Genomic DNA, 18,015 nt, shown 5'->3' with positions numbered 1-18,015 from the left:
CGAAGAAGCCAATCATTTCTTAGCCTAAAGCAGATTGCACCGATTGTCAGGTGGCATGTACATCCTAACCTCGATAATGTTGTATTGTATCTATCAATACGTGTATAAAGACATCAAACAAAGAGGTCCATGAGAAAGAGGTTATGAGAAAGAGGTCCATTTCCCCATTTGAGACCAGTAGCAGAAATGCCTTTGCATGAAACAGAATGGGCAACGAATTCAAATCTGGTGCTCTTATTAATTCAACGTTGAAATGAGTTTGTATGTAAACCCATACCGATCACATCTTTCGAATTAAAATCGTACAGGGGTATGGTGACAATAATTTGATAGACAATAATGACCAGTGGACCTATTTAGACAATTAAACAAATAACGTTTTGTATATTGATGGCTTTTTATTAAACTGGTTATATATGCACTATTGGCTGTTAATTACTTCTAAATGTTCGTGGAAAGACGGGACACCTCGACCGGGTTGGGCAGCAGCTATTCAGCAAGTCAACTGTCAGCGGTCAACGAGCTGACTTCCTCTCTGTCTAATTCCAAGATTTAGACCAATATTTACATAAGATATACATTTATATATGGAGCGCGCCGGGTCAGTCCCAACAGTTTCAGTCACGCTGCATGAATGTTAAAATTATTGTTTTATGATCCTTGGACAACACTTGATTTATCGTCTGTTAATTGATCTAAAGTCCTAATTAACATCGAACCTTTTTTTGCCTCGGCGGTTATGCAGATATAGAAAATAGTTCCTGGACAGTCGTTGAAGATGTATTATGGTCCAAAATGTATTTTTAAATTCAATAGAACCCGATTCTAAAAAGCAAACACAAACAAAACGCTCACGTGGTGTGTTCTAGAATTAGTCAATGATTTTCATAGTCATGGATCAGTTAACCCCAAACTGCAATCGAGTCGTGTACTGAGTCAAGCATGCCCAAGTGTCTAAACCCAATCCACATCGCACCTAGACGTTTGATAACACACAAAGATAGCAGAGAACATGCTTAAACCGATACCGTGTGTCCTAAGTTATTTAATGAGGCATGGACTGGGGCTCTTGTTTTAGCGATATATCATGTAACCACAACAGAGGACTATTTAGCACATAGCTTTGGACCACACAGGATTTAGCAAATATATCAACAGGAGACTACGGCACCTTCAAACTTTTGACAGCGGCAAAAACAACATGCACAACGGTGTCAACAAACAGCGATAAGAATGAATAGACCTATAATAATCACATCAACAACATTAATAGACTCATTAATTCGAATCTGGTAGACTATAGGCCTACTTATAAATTATGTTTTAAGATCCAATAAAAAATAAACTCTATACCAGGTTACATAACCTATTCCTCTTTTTTTTCAGAGACGTATACATACAACACAACAATACATCTGCCCTATGGGTAAAAGGAAATGATAAACAAGCGATGGTTAGCGATATAAATTAGGCCTACATTGCGCAAGACATGCATAACGCACAATGACAGTGGAATATAAATATTAATGGGACCAGCACAAATTACGTATCTTAAAGAAACACAAAAGGACAGACACTGGACCATTTTACATACATGGGATAAAGTAGTGATAAGAGGTACTAAGACAAGAGAGAAGTACGTGTTGACAGCGTATTTCGTCCTTGTTGTGGCTCAGGTTTATTCACTTCATCCTCACCAAATAGGCTATGCTATCTGTTCAGAGAACGGGACAACTCGCCAAATATATTCAAGTAATATTTATTTTGAGATAATAGGCTAATAAAAACAAGTCATGTAAGCCTGGATATTATTAGAGTTGTCTATATTCCAACTCCGAATGTTCAAAATAAATATAGGCTATATCCCTACACAAAACTCATACAATTCAAAAGCCTATATGATGGTAGGCTACACAATATATTGTGTTCCAAAACTGTGCATATCCTCATTTTAAATTCCTAATGTAAAATCATTGCGAGAGCTCGGGACTATAACGTTCTATCTGCATGTTCCTCAAAATGTAGTTATGGACATAACATTGAACGAAACAAGGCTCTCTACCTACATAGTACTCTCAATACCCCCAACTCATTTTGTTAAGTTCAACCGAATGCAAGATCGAAATTGCTGCCACAATTCAAACCATGGAACCTTAAAGACAAGTATCTCAGAATCATATTTTTGCAGGTTAGAACCTTATAGTCACAAGCGCTCGATTGGGCACGTTTAAATGCTTTGAGCAAACCCCCGATATACACTGGTGCCAGTGCCACAGTTCATATTGCGCGTGTCACCTCGAGACATGGTTTCCCCCCCAAAAAATGTTTCTGGGCAATCAATATAAGCCTACTTAATGAAAAAGCGTTCGGCTTTCCGTAGAATAAGAAACACACCTGAAAATGAATCTTCAAAAAATGTATAATAATAAACAAAACATATAATATAGGCTATGCTATATAATATTATTACATCACTAGGCCTACCTATAGGGCTAGTTTGATGGGTTCGTTTTTTTAAAAATGGCATTAGATCGGGCACAAATTAGAAGATAAAGGAATGGAATCACATATTTGTAAAATCACTGGTGTAAAAGGTCCATTACAAACCGAGGGCAATATGAAGGTTGTTGGATATCAAACACAGGCCAAGATCATAGAATTGCAATTTGGCTTTTGATATTTACACTCTTGGCTCCACTACACTCTTGAGACGTGTGAACAATAATAGGCCTGGATGCTTCTTGAAACAACATACAAACCAAGAGAACTGCAAACAGCGAGATGAGTAAAATACGTTAGCTCAACACCCCTTCCTTTTGTCCCCGGTTTCCTGCAGTTGGAGGTCAATGGCACTGCTGTCCCTGTGCGCGGCTGCTTATCCAGACGGAATATCTACGTTACTGATTGGGATGACGCCCCGGATTTGGACAATATCCACTAAGGCCTCTTCCGATGCGTCAACATCCAAATTCGGGAATCTAGTATTTCCCAATTTATAACCAATATACAGAAGGACGAAATAAATTACATTACGATACTTGGTAAAATAAACACAGTTTAATTAAGCACGCTAAAACAGGCAATATATCTGCGTAAGGCCTACACATCATTATTGCTGGGATAATGTTAAATGGGTATACCTCATTGGTGGTTATAGCCAACATCGGAATAACGACAGATACATCTCGTCTGCTATAACTGAAATATAAAACATAGAAATAATAATTATTTTATATTTTTGTTGATAATTTGCAGGCTAACGGATCCATGCCGCCTGTTTAAGACAAGCCTAGAAGTTTGATAGTGAAATATAGCCTACATCTTTTGACGATGGATGATGAGAACACGATTTTAACAGCATAATTCATGCAAACAAACCAGGGAAATCTATTAAAAAGAAGACTTCTGAATACGTTCACAAATAAACGAACAAGGGTGTAATAACCTAGTAGGTAGCCTAAATTATAGGGTTTGAAATAACCTCAATAGAATAATTTAATTGTAGCCGACCAACAAATGAACCCTTAAAGTGGCACACCAAGAAATATATAGACTATGAAAAAATATTTCTGAAAACTATCTGTAGGCCTATTTAGCCTTAATATAGGCCATAAATTAATAATTTGCATTTTCATGACTTTGATAGTTTGATAGTTAACGCATTGCAAACATCTCAACTAGCCGGTTAACTGCCCAATTAGGGTAGACTTAATCTTTAAAAATGCATTAACATTGTCTGCTTCAGTAATTTATAATGAAGACAGGCCTAGTTAAATGAGGACTGATATCAAATATGAATAAAATGATAGGCCTACATGCGTTCCAAAATATTAATATTCAAATGTATGTAAATTAATGTGTTTACGGTTCATATGCTCATAATACCTGTAAAATAACATCGACTGAATCATATTGTGAAACATATTGAACATAACAGGCATACAGTATATTGGCTACTGATATGAATGTGAAAATGTTTTCTATTTGCACAGACCAAAAAATAACATAACAATATTTCTCTATTGTCAATAATAGCTAGCTTTGACCAAACATTGCTTTAATGGGCAACTCAATCGCCTGGTAGAGCATCTTTTTCACGAGTTCCTAAAATTATAAAACAATATTTTTAGAATTTCATCATTACAAAATGATGTGTCAGAGGTCAACAACCTTTTACACACAATTAGTACCCTACTGAAAATGCGTGATTAAACAAGGTTAGGTTTAGCTAACCTTCCAACATTCACCTCCTTTCAACCATCTTTGAATGTTTGTTTTACAAAATAAAGGAGTTCGCTCGTGAAAACCACATGATCCTTTGACGAACTGGCATTGGATGCCTCACAAAATTCATATGTTTAATTTAATTCCAAATTGGTTGAGCTGCCTGTTAATCGGTTAGGGAACTTGCCCCCCCCCTCCCCCCAAGTGCTCAATGAAGTGAATCGGAATATGCTAAGGAGGATGTCGTGCTGCACCTTGAGACTGGAGAGCTAATGTAGGCCTATTGCTAATTACTTTCCATAACACACTAGTAACAACGACGGGATGCTTCTCACTGCGCACGACAGAACTGCAATTTTTTTTAGAGGTACTACGGTAAGCTATGCGAAGAAGCAACAGGCACACCTGGTGTAGAGTGAGGAGCCAGCAGGAGTTATAACAGGAAACATGGCCGAGGCTGTGGAGTCCCGCGAAACTAACCACGCTTTGAATAAATGTAAAATACCCGAGTCAAATGTTCAGGAAACATTTCCATTATAATTACAATTAATATGGACATTAAAAAGGGGTTAACCGTTTGGTGCAGTATAGCCGATCCACCAATGCGTTGGGTTAACACCTATGTTGTTTCTTATTCGCGATGTGAAAGTAGTCCTATATAACCTACCTATAGGTTTATAGGGTTTAACATTTATAGTCTAATTGAGTTTGTGAGTGGAATTAAAACACTGACAGGCTCAACATCAGGAAACTCATTCGGAAAGATGTTTAGACTATGTCCATTCAAGTGTCCTGGTAGCCGAATGAAAATATATGTTTTAATATTATAAACCATTTCTCTCAATCATTCGGAAATGTATCTATTAACTCGTTTTAATTATTCATGCAAAACGCATGAATAAGTCCACTGTTTTCATTCTCCTCCCACCAGAGCGCCAAGGCCTTCAATCGAATTCCTAAACAGTCTTCCTATTTTATCAGGTTCTGTATTTTGTCTGTTATCACCTGGGTATTTACAAAGGACGCTTCCGACCTGGCAATGATGAAGTGAGTTGGTATCAATGGCATCATCTGATAAAAATAAGGAAATGGCCGCGTTGTATTGAGGTGGACTACTTGATACGTTGTTCGTCTTGCATTTTCTTGAAATATCAATATAGCATAGTAAACAGATAGTCCTATAGACTATATAGGAACACAGCAATAAAAACACATCATTGTGTATTATATCCTATCTAGAACTGGTTTAGGTCTATTAGGCTATCAAATGGTTATGCATTTTAAGCTGCCTGCTACTGTATAACAACATACATCTTAAGTGTAGGGCCTATATGTTTAGATACTGTCGTAATTAAACAAATATAAAAATACATCAGGGATTGCTGGCTGTTAAATACATGTGTCCCTTTCCAGGGTTATTTGCATTAGTTAATTATGTTGGCTAAATATATTAACGATCCAAATAGTTCTGTATAATTCTACACTTAAAAACAACAGTTCACCACAGTAGTTTATTTATGCTCGATAGCACCAAGACAAACATCCAAAACAAATAGGGCTAATCCGCAAAGACAACAGCGGTGCCGCTAACGAGGTTATCCCATTAGTAGCCCGCTGCGGGCCGCAAGTCATTCAATCGCCCAAGTGTAAATTAGACTAAACCCCAGTTGCTATCGCAGAAGCTCAACAAAACATAACTTTTGTTACTATTAATTAATTATGAAGCTTGATAAGCTGATAACCCGATAGGCCTACTGTAAACGCAAGATAATGGTAAAGTGCCTAAGATCGTGCATGATGGCAGCTCTCCTTGCGTTACAGACAGGCTCCCAGGACAGCAGCCCAAGCCCCTCGTGACTTCATTAACACTTGCGCTGAACTTTGTTTACAGTCCACCATGGCCAGCCACAAACGACATTATCCTACGTTTGAGAAAATCTGTAAACGTTACGAGATGTAAAAAAAAATGCATTTAGTGGACACATCATAATGATATTATCCATATTGCTTAAAATTGTCTGGTGGTGAGATCATGTAGGTCTTTCGGTTTGGGCCAGACATTGCACCAACTAGGCAATGCGTACAATTAATGTGTGAGTGAGTGGGAGTGAATTCATTGACTATAACCCTAAATGAATACACTATTCCTACCTCTATAAAAGTATGGATGACAACACGACAATGCATAGGCTAGTTCATTAGACAGGAGGGGACAACAACGCCCACATGTCCAAAGTAGACTATTTGGAAATTACGCGCGCTATCCTTGCACAACCAAATAACCTAAACATATAATTCACTGTACAATCGCAGTACTTTGAAGTCTGACATCCGCAATGACGTTACATTTTTGTTGTTGAAAAATTAATAAAACATTTAGCACATTGATTGACAAGGTCTTATTCAAATAGAACTTCCAGTCAAAGCGTGCACACTTTTTTTCGAGCCCTGCATGGGAGGCGTGGAGCTCTCACTTTTGACATTCTCTCTCTCTGCGGCAGCTTCTCCTCAAGACAGACTAGCGAACTCTTATGACATCACCCAGCCATCGAATGGGGGAAGAAGGGAACAGCTCTCTGCGGATGAACGATGTTTTAATAGAAGTGGATGTGTTTGGGCATATCAATTGAATTCGTGCAAGGGAAAAGTTTTTAAAGTTGTTCAAATCTTCAAAAAGATTCAGTGGGAATACTTTGCTTTGAAATCAGCGGAGTTACTCATAGCCTACTTCGCCGAAAGGTCCCCGAATAGGCTACCAACGAATGTTAGAGGCGAAATGTAAAACTATAACTATTGTAGCGTATGTTCCTGTGCATTGTGTCTTGTCTCCTGCTTTCTGGAATAGAGCATAAAGGAAGCAGAGGAGAGACGGCTTTTCTCGACTTCATTTCTCGCCTATGGACGACAGCGGTCCCCTCTCTCCAAAGGCAAATGCTTTCAGTATAGCCTCTCTGATTTCAGCTGCAGAGCAAGCAGGAAACGCAACATTTGACAAACTCGGCATTGGCCTGGACAAGCAACACCAGCACGACTGTTACAGTTCATTGAAAATGCACTACAGCACTGTCACCAGGGAAATGGAAGGTACGAGCGCGGTCTTAACAATAACCGTGTAAATATTTGCCTGCGTTAAGTTTGTTTGTTGATCATCTCAGGTTCTTGTTACATGTAGATGTGATCTTGTTCCCGTAATATCCTCAAATTGAGCAACCATGTTTGCGTTAGTGTAGATATGAAATGCATAACTTAAGCAATGTTGATACTGGAGTAGAATGTTTAAAAAAAAGTAGAAGGAGATATTCCCGAAAAGTCACACCCAGTAGGCAATAGGAAGGTTCGGGGAGAATTATGATGCATATGACGATAAGAAGTTATAACTAATAAACGAATCACAACTTATAAAACACCCAGTAATCATAGGCTACGTGTAGCCTATATTCATAGAACTGACATATCTTGTCAAAATAGGGATTTCAGTTGCATTTCAAATCACAGTGAGTTCGTAAATACTACTTTCAGAGAAGAAAAGAGCACGATAACACATTTTGAAAATAGAGAACGGGAAGTTAGTGGCCGGGGTAGCCTACATGGGGCACCAGTTCGTATTAATGGTAAAAACAGTTGATAGGCCTATTCCAACACATTGATATGTTTCCCTTATCCCAGTTCCATTTGGCAAAACAATGTAACATACAATTCACCTCGAAATAACCTTATGTGTTTGTTTGTCCATGCAAATAAGTGTTTGTTTACCTTGTAAAAACGTTTACCCTCCACTGTGCCAGCTATCCCGTCTATTGTTATGGGAAGTCGATGTGGGCGATTCCCTTATCCAAAAGTAAATGGGTGCCGGAAAGCCCATTAAAAAGGGGCGCACTTCACTGTCAATCAGTCTCGTCCCAGGGCAGGCGGGGAAAGGGACTTTACCTGCAGTTCCTTATCTAAATAGAAATAAGACCCGTTTTTATCGTGAAGGGGAGGCCCTAGATAAGAGAGAAGAAGTCTGGATTGCAGTGTATCATACTGCAGTAGGGCAGCAGAGCAGAGGCCGCCTGGAATACTTTTGAACACAATCCCTCGAAAAAAACAACTTGCGTGTGCACAGGGTTATAGTTCTACAAAACCATTTCTGATCAGGACTGGGAATTATAATTAGGGTCGCCGAAAAAAACAAAGTTCTGAATCAGCTTTTTTTCACTATTTGGACGTTTTGCGAGAAATGCTGCGATCGAATTCTGTAACTGTAATAGGATGTAGTCTGTGGTTTATTACAGCATCAGATGCAACAGCGATGATTAATGAACGCAGAAAACACTAAGACACACTATTGTAAAACTCCGCGAACATTTATAAAGGGTGTTTGACGTTGAAGTAAACAACGCGAGCCTACAACTGCTTTTCAGAGTTGTTGTTTTATTTCTATCCACAAGTACAACGCATATAGTAAAATCCAGCTTTTGGAATGATTTCAGCAATATCCAGTCCGTGGCTGACGCAGCTGTCCCATTTTTGCGATGTTGCAGCCTTCACTACTAGCAGCCTAAGCAGCCTCAACACGTCAGGAAGTTACCATCTCTCCCCGTCCCCCGGGGACCCCTACAGCCAACATGAAACCCACTTTGAGCCCTGCCCGGCCGCTCAACACAGCTACAACTACTCGGGGTCGAACCCGGCCCAGGCCCAGCACAGCGACACCGGGACCTCCAACTGTTCCTCGTCGTCCTCCAGCTCCACGCCGAACAGCAAGTCTCTGGTGAAAAAGAACCCTAAGGTGGCCAACATTAACGTTCAGTTGGAGATGAAAGCTTTATGGGATGAATTTAATCAGCTGGGAACAGAGATGATCGTTACCAAGGCTGGAAGGTGAGTGGAATTTACACCATGATACATGCAGGCTTCACTGGGTTCGGGTGCACTGGGCCTCCAGATATGAGCTTATGTTATACATTAACAAATATTTAGTTGCCCATTTCAAATGTATCCCCTGAGAGCTCGCACATACAACGCAAATCATGAGATATGTTGGGAGATATTTAAAGTCGGTGTGTATAGTCAAATTGATGTTGGTGTGATGCAATGGAAATTACGCAGCAATATACAGGCTTTGGATCTACTGAAAACATCTTTCAGATCATGCTTTTTTTAATAGCTCGTCACATGTTACTATACTACCTAGACATATTATTCACTAATAAACAATTTAAGGAATATTCTGTAGTGTTATAATATAATTAACTCCAGCCAATAGACAGACAGCCCTGATAACATTTCTAGACAGATTGGAACGGAATCAAATATGCCTATTAGCATATTAGTATGTTAAGCATTCTCTTAAATTAAGCATTTTTATTTGTAGTAGTAGATACAATTAAGACTATGCTATTTCCCCACAAATACATTCAAAACGTCCTACATGCTTGCGCAGAGAAAGCTCAATATTTCCGACTGAATAATATTACGATATTCATCCAACAGTTTACGCATGCATTTTAGAGAGGAATTGTACCGGTAAATGCCCTTCTGTTTCCCCCTAAATGGGTCGTGCTTTCCTTGACATAAGCCCACCGCACAAAATGTGAACTTGAGCTTTCCTATTCTGAGTCATAACACCATACCTAAGGCATTTATTTCTGGAACCCTAAACCCCGATTTACGCGCCAATGTCACAGATCGTTATAAGACCATTAGGGTCACAGTAGGCCTTGGGTATATGCGTTAACCAACAAAGCAGCGGCACTCAAACATTGAATTAGGGGATGCTACATTAGATTGTTCAAACAGATTAAAAACGGTCCAGAATTCGACTTTATTCGGGCAATGAATAACGAGGTTCCTTTGGTGCTATAGTTATTTTACGGTTACGGTTTCCTCTTGATACCCTCCTGAAATGCAGCAATTTAGCGCTTTTCAAAAGCTAGGGAAAGTTTTGAAATAGGCCGATGTTCCAATAAAAATAACTTCCTACTGTAAACATTCCACATAATAGTAAACTTACAGGCCTATAACCCATTTCTTGCTCTAATATAACTTGATTTCTATGCTTTCTCATAGGCAACAGAGTAACACAATATTGGAATTGTAATACCAGTCAAAAAACATATCGATTAATTCGCTGTATGACTAAGGTCCACTTGCCATATCTATCAGTTAAGTTTTAATAACTGCGTTTTTTAAATTCAATATTTACAGTTGTGTTTTATGGATTTGTGCTCCATAAGAGACGGCATTTACGCCGGCTCAGTTTACCTATAGGGTGACAGCAGAAAAACATCTGTCATTCCCGAGATACTAAGCAACACAGGATCCGAGGGAGGGTACTTTAAAAGCTACTTTAACCTCACCTATCCACAACTGCAGCCTTGAATAGACACTGACGTTAATTGAGCGGTGATTTTAGGATCACTTTCACTGGTTTGGCGATTTACTCCACACACAATAAAACGTTTTACGGTATGATACACCCCTCATGCGAGTGTGAACAGGAGAAAGAGAAAGTAGGCATATTTATTAAAGAGACGGGGGAAAAGGACAGCCCCTCGTGCGTATAAATGACTGGAATCCATCAAAGGGTAGAAGAGAAATGCAAGTGGATGTGCAGTATTATATAAAGCTAAGCGTCATTTGGGTTAACCAAAAATGTAGCAAGTCGTTTATCCACCCATTAAATCGCGTCATACACAGTATAGGCCTAAAATCCCGGGCCTGCTTTTTTGTTGAATAGGAAGGCGTCATAACATCATGTAGGCCTACTGCAACAACAAACCCCCCAAAAACATAACAATACGGTTGTGGCTGCGGGTGAAATAATATTTTCGACTGTTGTAAAAACCCAATATGTTATCAAAAAGCATATCACAACATATTGCTCATATCCTGATGGGAATTTCTCAAAATCGCAAGTACACCCCAGTGACAAACACTTGCAGATTAGCCCACACAATGATAGAGCCAAGTCAAAGAAAACTGATTTGAATATATCCATGTGTTTTCTCTGTCAGGCGAATGTTTCCTACGTTTCAAGTGAAAATATTTGGAATGGATCCTATGGCAGACTACATGCTGCTAATGGATTTCTTACCAGTCGACGACAAAAGATACAGGTACGTTTTATTTACCAAATGAACAAGATACAAATCTACACTTTTCTTGGGAAATATTTTGTGCCAGTGAACATTAGCTGCAGTGGTGTAGGGCCATGGCCTATAGTTCCAGTGGACGTGCATCCAACTCACAGTAGGCCCGAGACAATGCATTTAATTGGAAAACAGAACGTAGGAATTACAATCCATTGAGACCCCCTGCAAACTCGGTGAAAATGTTGCTCGTGTTTCTTCTTCCTTTCATAGGTATGCTTTCCACAGCTCATCGTGGCTGGTGGCGGGTAAAGCTGACCCTGCTACTCCGGGGAGAGTTCACTACCACCCGGACTCTCCAGCCAAGGGCGCACAGTGGATGAAGCAGATAGTCTCTTTCGATAAACTAAAACTCACTAACAATTTACTGGATGACAATGGACATGTAAGTGTATTGCAGCGAAGACCCTGGTTTACTAAATAAAACGTGTATCTTTGAGTAAGACGTTATAGCCCATATCCTATAGGCCACATGTCACATGAAATCATACTATTTGAAAGTATTCATTTGAACTGATTGTATCTGCTTTCAAATGACTTTAAAGAGAAGCATGATTCAAAATAACTATACCTGCACATGTGTATGTCTGTGCGCCAAATAGTTTCCACGGCAGATTTTTTTAACGTTTCCTAAACTACACAACAACAGTTTTCCAGTTTACCCATTTGTGTTGGATAGCTCTGGGTAATTGTATAGGTCTAGTTCATCTTTTTGATCATTTTAATCCATGCGTAATTTGATACATTTTGTTGTGCGTAAAATGGTAGGCCTATAGTGCGGAAAATCTATTGACTTCCATTAGAATTATGCTCATTCATTAATTAACTGACCTTTGCGTTGACGAGCCAACATGGGGTTTCGAAAACACTATCTAGAGACATCACAATCGACAAAATGTCCATTGAGTTAAGTAAAATAGGCCGAACCTATTCCTCTCTCTCCCCCTGCAGATAATTCTAAACTCAATGCACAGATACCAGCCAAGGTTCCACGTCGTCTATGTGGACCCACGCAAAGACAGCGAGAAGTATGCGGAGGAGAATTACAAGACCTTTGTTTTTGAGGAAACACGGTTCACGGCGGTAACAGCATACCAAAACCACAGGGTAAGATATCGCCCTCTATGTGCTATGCAGATATAATAACACACATTGTAACATTTTATAACACGATAATATATGGTTGTTATTGTTGTTAGTTTTACACTGTATTTCGTGAACAGGCAGTATTTTTACATCATGGGACAATTTAAAAAGTATAAATGAATGAGGCCAAATATAAATCAGCAGGCAATAAACAACAGGATAATCGTGGGGCCAGCCTGTTTCCCTGTATTTCTATAATAATGAAGTAAAACGAATAGGAATCCGTTAGGTTATAAACTTGTATTAGATTAGTAATTAACCTAATAATTTGCAGGATAAATAATTATATTGGCAAACGAATAGCCTATAACTGACGCAAGGATCGCAAATATATATATTTTATTCATATATGCATTATTTGACCCTTCCATATTTCGAACAAGGCACAACCTAACAGCATCCGTTGCAAGAAAACATGGCTTTATTTCATAAAACAATGTAGGCCACGTAAAGAAAATTACTAAGAATGGTATTTATACCCCAGTGAAATAGATTATGGATTATGCTGACAAGCTTTAAATTAAAGACATGACAAACATATTTAAGAAATAGGCTATAGGCCAAACAACGCTTTTCTGACCGTGAAAAAAAAAGCCTTATTCATTTTACCAGAACATCTGATTCTTCCCTCGTCTTTTGATCCCTCCCATTTCAGTTTGATCCCCGTTAACTTTTCACAAAATATTTTATTGTATCAAATAGCAGAACATAATTCCTTTACGTGATATTTTTGCGACTGAAAATGATCTGTGTCACTGATGCCCCTGCACAGCTGTCCAGTTTCTCTTTTTTCCTCCGTCTTTCCTGCTATGCGTTCTATCTGTTTGACCCCTTCGTATCCAACTGGTCTTCTACGCAAACTAAGGGGCATTCATTTTGTTGTTCAACTCATTCCGGAAATTCATGACCACATAACTTCATTCGCGGATGTACAAAACTATTATCCTCGTCAATTATTAAAAATGACATGTTCAGCTGACATTTTTATTCAGTGTCAAGGCCACAATAAAACACTTCTTATGACTAAACTGTAATTCTGTAGGTATAGTCCTAGTCAATATTACAAAAATACGTTTTATATTTGTAAACTATGTTAAAAGATTCCTTACCTACCTTTTAACATGTTGATTATAATAGGCATGTTTCTATACAATGGAAAAGGGGAGCGGCTATAGCATCGTTCTTTATGGCAACGTAACAGTAAACACTTTGACCCTCACTAGTTAATTAAGCCTATATCACGCCATAGGCAGATACACGTTCCGCTCAATTTTTTTCGTGTTGAGTAGGCGTAGGCTACATTATATTTCGTGAATATTACACGTTCGAATGTTATGTATTTAACTCTAATCATAACCTAAACGCCGCACGTAATGCGTGTTGTTCTGGGTTGGACTTTCCACTTTGACATGGAGGTTTACCTGACTTTGTCCTTCTGGTTGTAGATCACGCAGCTGAAAATCGCCAGTAATCCTTTTGCAAAGGGCTTCAGGGACTGTGATCCGGAGGACTGGTGAGAAAACTTAACTCCATTTAGGTCTACTCAATTTATCAGTAACAATCTGATTAATTTTCACAAAACTGCATCAACTTGTTTTAATGAACCCAGTGAATATGAAATGTGCTAGTCTATTTACAGCCAATGTCATACATAAATAAATCCCATTTAATTATTTGTGTCTTGTGGCTCTGTTAATGTGCATCCTCTATCTTAATATAATAAAGCTATTGGTGTTTTTGACACACAAAATATTTGACAGTGTAACTGAATTCACTCTCTCTGCTCCAGGCCCAGGAATCACAGGCCAGGCTCTCTGCCAATTATGAGTGCCTTTGCAAGAACAAGGAACCCAATGTCGTCTCCCCCACAGCAGAACAGCTCAGAAAAAGGTCTGTAGCCCTCCCTTTCTCAGATGAGGAATATAATTAACAAGTTCATTACCTTCACCGAGAGACCAAATTAATCCAGGAAAGATCTTTTAGAACAAATGTAGACATTTCATCTTAATTTAGCAATACTATAACTGAAATACGAGTAAAAGGACTGCTTTCATAATATCCATGAAAAATATAGAACAGATATCACCTACAGTAAATGGAACTTTCACAATGTAGATTGCAGAATTATAGCAATGCATTGTATTACCACAGATCAGGATGCTTTGGTGTGCTTGCTCTTGACTTGGCTAATGTGTTAGTGGCGCAGAGGTCTAAGGCACTGTATCTGAGTACTAGAAGCATCACTACAGACCCTGGTTCGATTCCAGGCTGTATCACAATTGCACAATTGGCCCAATGTCGTCTGGATTAATGTTTGGCCGGGGTAGGCCCTCATTGTAAATACGAATTTGTTCTTAACTGACTTGCCTAGTTAAATAAAGGTTCTGACTGTCTGCTATTGTTTGTTGTTGACGTTAGAGGACAGTAGGCGGGACTACGACCGGGACCCCAGTGGTACGCCGATGCACGCCGACCCCGCCCATCAGCTGATGTCACGCGTCCTCAGCCCCGCTCTCCCCATCCCAGGAGGCCTCCACGCCGTCCCCCTCACCAGCGGCCGGCCCAGCCCTCCCCACGACTTGCGTACCCCGGACGGCCACCCGCTGGCCCCAGACACCCTGCATCACCACCCTTACAAGTACCCCACATCCTACGAACACTACCTTGGGGCTAAGACCCGGCCATCGCCGTACCCTTTACCCGGCATCAGAGGACACACGTACCACCACCACATGAACCCAGCCACAGCTAACATGTACTCTGCCACCAGCGCCCCATCTAACTATGACTACGGGCCAAGATAATGAATGTTTAGCTGTAGCTGGCAGCCGCTGCCCATGGCCGACACACTTGGGCCACCGCTACTAGCTAGCTAGCGCTGTGGAAAAGCAAACACACAGGAGGGGAGGGACAACACAACTCTGTCTTCATGGCTGATGCAATGTCAAGTGAGTCGGGAGATTGCGCAGTGCGCTCCTGTTGCTGGATACCCTCCACCCCTCAGAGAGACAAAAACTTCCGTATTTATTTTAGGGAAACGTATCTTGGCAGGAAGTACAGACTGCCTTCTGAGCCCAAGCAGGGGTCTGTCTTGACCTCTGAACGTTGACAGCAATAGCTCTATATGAGGGTACCTTTTTCTTGTGAGGTAAACTGAAGCAGACAGTGAGCCCTCTCTTAAAACATGGATGATGCATTATCACGGACTGGAAATTATTATTTGTGTTGGATGCACTTTGTTTTTTTTTTGCTTTCAAAAAAGCCATATGTTATATAGTCAATCAAGCTTCCATAAATATACAAGATATTTGCATGTTGAGCTCATCAGATAGGTGTTAAAATGCCTTTGAAATGTTTTTTTTTTGTTAGAGAAAAAAAATGGATTTGATTTTTTAACCATCCTGAGATGCAGCCCTGAGAAGCTTGTACCATGGCACTGACTTGCAGCAATTCTAAGTAAATAAAGCAGCAGCATGACTGTTCTGTAACTGTAAAATAAACATCACATTCTTAACTTTTAATTCATAAAGCACGAGTCCTCCCTGCCTGTGCGCTATCACGGGGCCAGGAAAGACCTTGCCTCATTGATTGCATTATTCTGTTTCCTCATACTGGATTTACCCAGTTGGATTATGGCGTTCAGTGTATGTGTGAGAGAGAGGGGACTTGGAACCTGTCTAAACATTAGGTTGAACACCGACCGATATGCTACAGTTCAAAAGGTCAACATCCACACCTGGGTCTACAGAATTATTCAAATTGTGTGTTGCATAGAAGAGGAATCACGCTACACATACACACTCATAGTTGCACAGTAATAGGACCATACTTCCAAAAGGTAAACACACACATGGAAAGGCCAAGCCCCTTAATTGTGTGTGTGTGTGTAGGCACGCACAAGTGTGTGTTCTGTGTGCACATGTATATATGTGGGTTGTGTGTGTGGGCAAGTGTGTGTATGTGGATTGTGTGTGCAAGTGTGTGTGTGTGTGTGTGTGTGTGTGTGTGTGTGTGTCTGAAAATAAAGGCAAAAAACAGTAAAATCAACTAGGTATGCCATTGAGCAACCCAGCAACAAAATGTGATACTCAATCAGGAATTCTATCCAACCCAAATGTATTAAATCAAACATTTCTTATTCTGAAACAAAAAACACTTTATCTTTAAATGTAATAAGCATGTGTAGGCCTAGATGCAATTTTTTGATTTACAAAAATATATATTTCAAAATATTGTTGGCAAATTAAACAAAAAGTGTAGGCTATAAAACAAAATATTTTTGCAACCAGATATCAATTGGTCAGACCACGGTATAAATCAGATTGTGCAATTGCTACATTAAATTATTGAGAAAACAAAATAGTGCAGTATGGATTCAAACGTATTATCAACATTCAACTTTAACTTAGAATCATCTACAATATCAGGAGCGGGAATAGCTTTAACCATGAACAACAGGTCATACAGCCAAACATCTGACTTCCCAGAAATATACCCACTTTGTCTCTTCTACACAGACAATAAAAAAAACATTAAACATTTCCTCCTAAAGGCCCGGTGCAGTCAAACACGTGACCACTCCCAGACAGTCTTGTTTGAGAAATTGCTCTGAAGCAAACATTTTTTTTAACCATTTAAATAAAAAATTCACAGTAAATCTACTTAATTGTTATCCAGAAATGATTTGATATCGATATTAAAAACGGCTGCGTTGGACATTTAAAGGATCTATTCCTCACATGAAATGCCACAGTCGTGCTATATTTTTTGCTTAATAAGGATCACTAGCCAAAAACACACATTGATATTCCGTGCAGTGCTGTCTCTATTGGAAATCGGTCATATAAAGGATGCTTTGTTGTCAAGAATAATTATTGCTAAAATAACATGCTGTTCGGGGATCTGGGACAATCATGACAATAGGAGACGTCATGATTAATTTCAAGTATGCATCTTCTCTTCAAGCGCATTGCAGATGCCGAAGGGTCCAAGGTCGGTGAAAAGGACGACCGTGTGCAGGTTGACCTCTGCCTATTAAATGACTTGTGAAGGAATCGAAGCGTAAATCATTTGTCCACTCATTTGACCGTCAACTAATTGATCGTATACATTCTGTTTAGGGTACTAACACCAACAGAGACCTGAACGCGTGGAATTCAGGAATATCAGGGAATAAGAGCTGCTCTCGTTTGAGGGAAATCGTTTTTCAAAAGACAAATCATTTTACTGTAGGTTAAGACAAGGCTACATATTTCTAAGTTGGAACAAAAATGAAGATTGAAATTGAAACAACGCCGATAAATTTGATGATCAAATTAGCCTGGGAAAAACAATACTTGTTTCGATTGAAAGTTATTCCTGACACTACAAACCTACAAAATTGGCACATTTACACAATAGTTATTCAATAACTAAAATAATGCAAGCCTAATGTATAAACAATTCTAACATTTACATTTGCATAAAATCCAGGATAAAAGTGTGATTATATGATACATTTGGAAGCAAAGAA

At 39.3% G+C, this 18,015-nt stretch overlaps 1 protein-coding gene and 1 long non-coding RNA gene across 3 annotated transcripts in view; one reads left to right on the top strand and one right to left on the bottom strand.

Moving 5' to 3' along the window:
* LOC135543469 (uncharacterized) overlaps positions 1-8,124 on the bottom strand; it is a 45,179-nt gene extending 37,055 nt beyond the window's left edge. The window contains exon 1 of the long non-coding RNA XR_010456218.1: positions 7,978-8,124. This is a non-coding gene — a long non-coding RNA (uncharacterized LOC135543469). The remainder of the gene's footprint in view (positions 1-7,977) is intronic.
* On the top strand, positions 6,444-16,018 carry tbx1 (T-box transcription factor 1). 2 transcript variants are annotated; one of them, XM_064970746.1, is made up of 8 exons: positions 6,444-7,308; positions 8,748-9,087; positions 11,223-11,324; positions 11,571-11,742; positions 12,309-12,464; positions 13,949-14,016; positions 14,293-14,393; positions 14,922-16,018. In XM_064970746.1, exons 1-8 carry the CDS (start codon positions 7,122-7,124, stop codon positions 15,305-15,307), a joined length of 1,512 nt encoding a protein of 503 aa, XP_064826818.1. In that variant the 5' UTR covers positions 6,444-7,121; the 3' UTR covers positions 15,308-16,018. The 2 variants fall into 2 exon arrangements, with proteins under 2 accessions (XP_064826818.1, XP_064826809.1); XM_064970737.1 differs by having other exon boundaries at positions 8,697-9,087.
* The last annotated feature ends 1,997 nt before the right edge of the window (positions 16,019-18,015 follow it).

This window comes from Oncorhynchus masou, chromosome 1 (genome assembly GCF_036934945.1).
Source record: "Oncorhynchus masou masou isolate Uvic2021 chromosome 1, UVic_Omas_1.1, whole genome shotgun sequence".
In the NCBI taxonomy this organism is placed as follows: Eukaryota; Metazoa; Chordata; class Actinopteri; order Salmoniformes; family Salmonidae; genus Oncorhynchus; species Oncorhynchus masou.
Note: the sequence above shows the minus strand (reverse complement) of the source record. Positions and strands in the feature narration are given on the sequence as shown.

Coding starts and splice junctions, on each gene's coding strand:
- tbx1 (XM_064970737.1), top strand. CDS start 7,122: ATGGACGACAGCGGTCCCCTCTCTCCAAAGGCAAATGCTTTCAGTATA. Junction 7,309..8,696: donor TGTCACCAGGGAAATGGAAG/GTACGAGCGCGG, acceptor GAATGATTTCAG/CAATATCCAGTCCGTGGCTG. Junction 11,743..12,308: donor TACTGGATGACAATGGACAT/GTAAGTGTATTG, acceptor CTCCCCCTGCAG/ATAATTCTAAACTCAATGCA.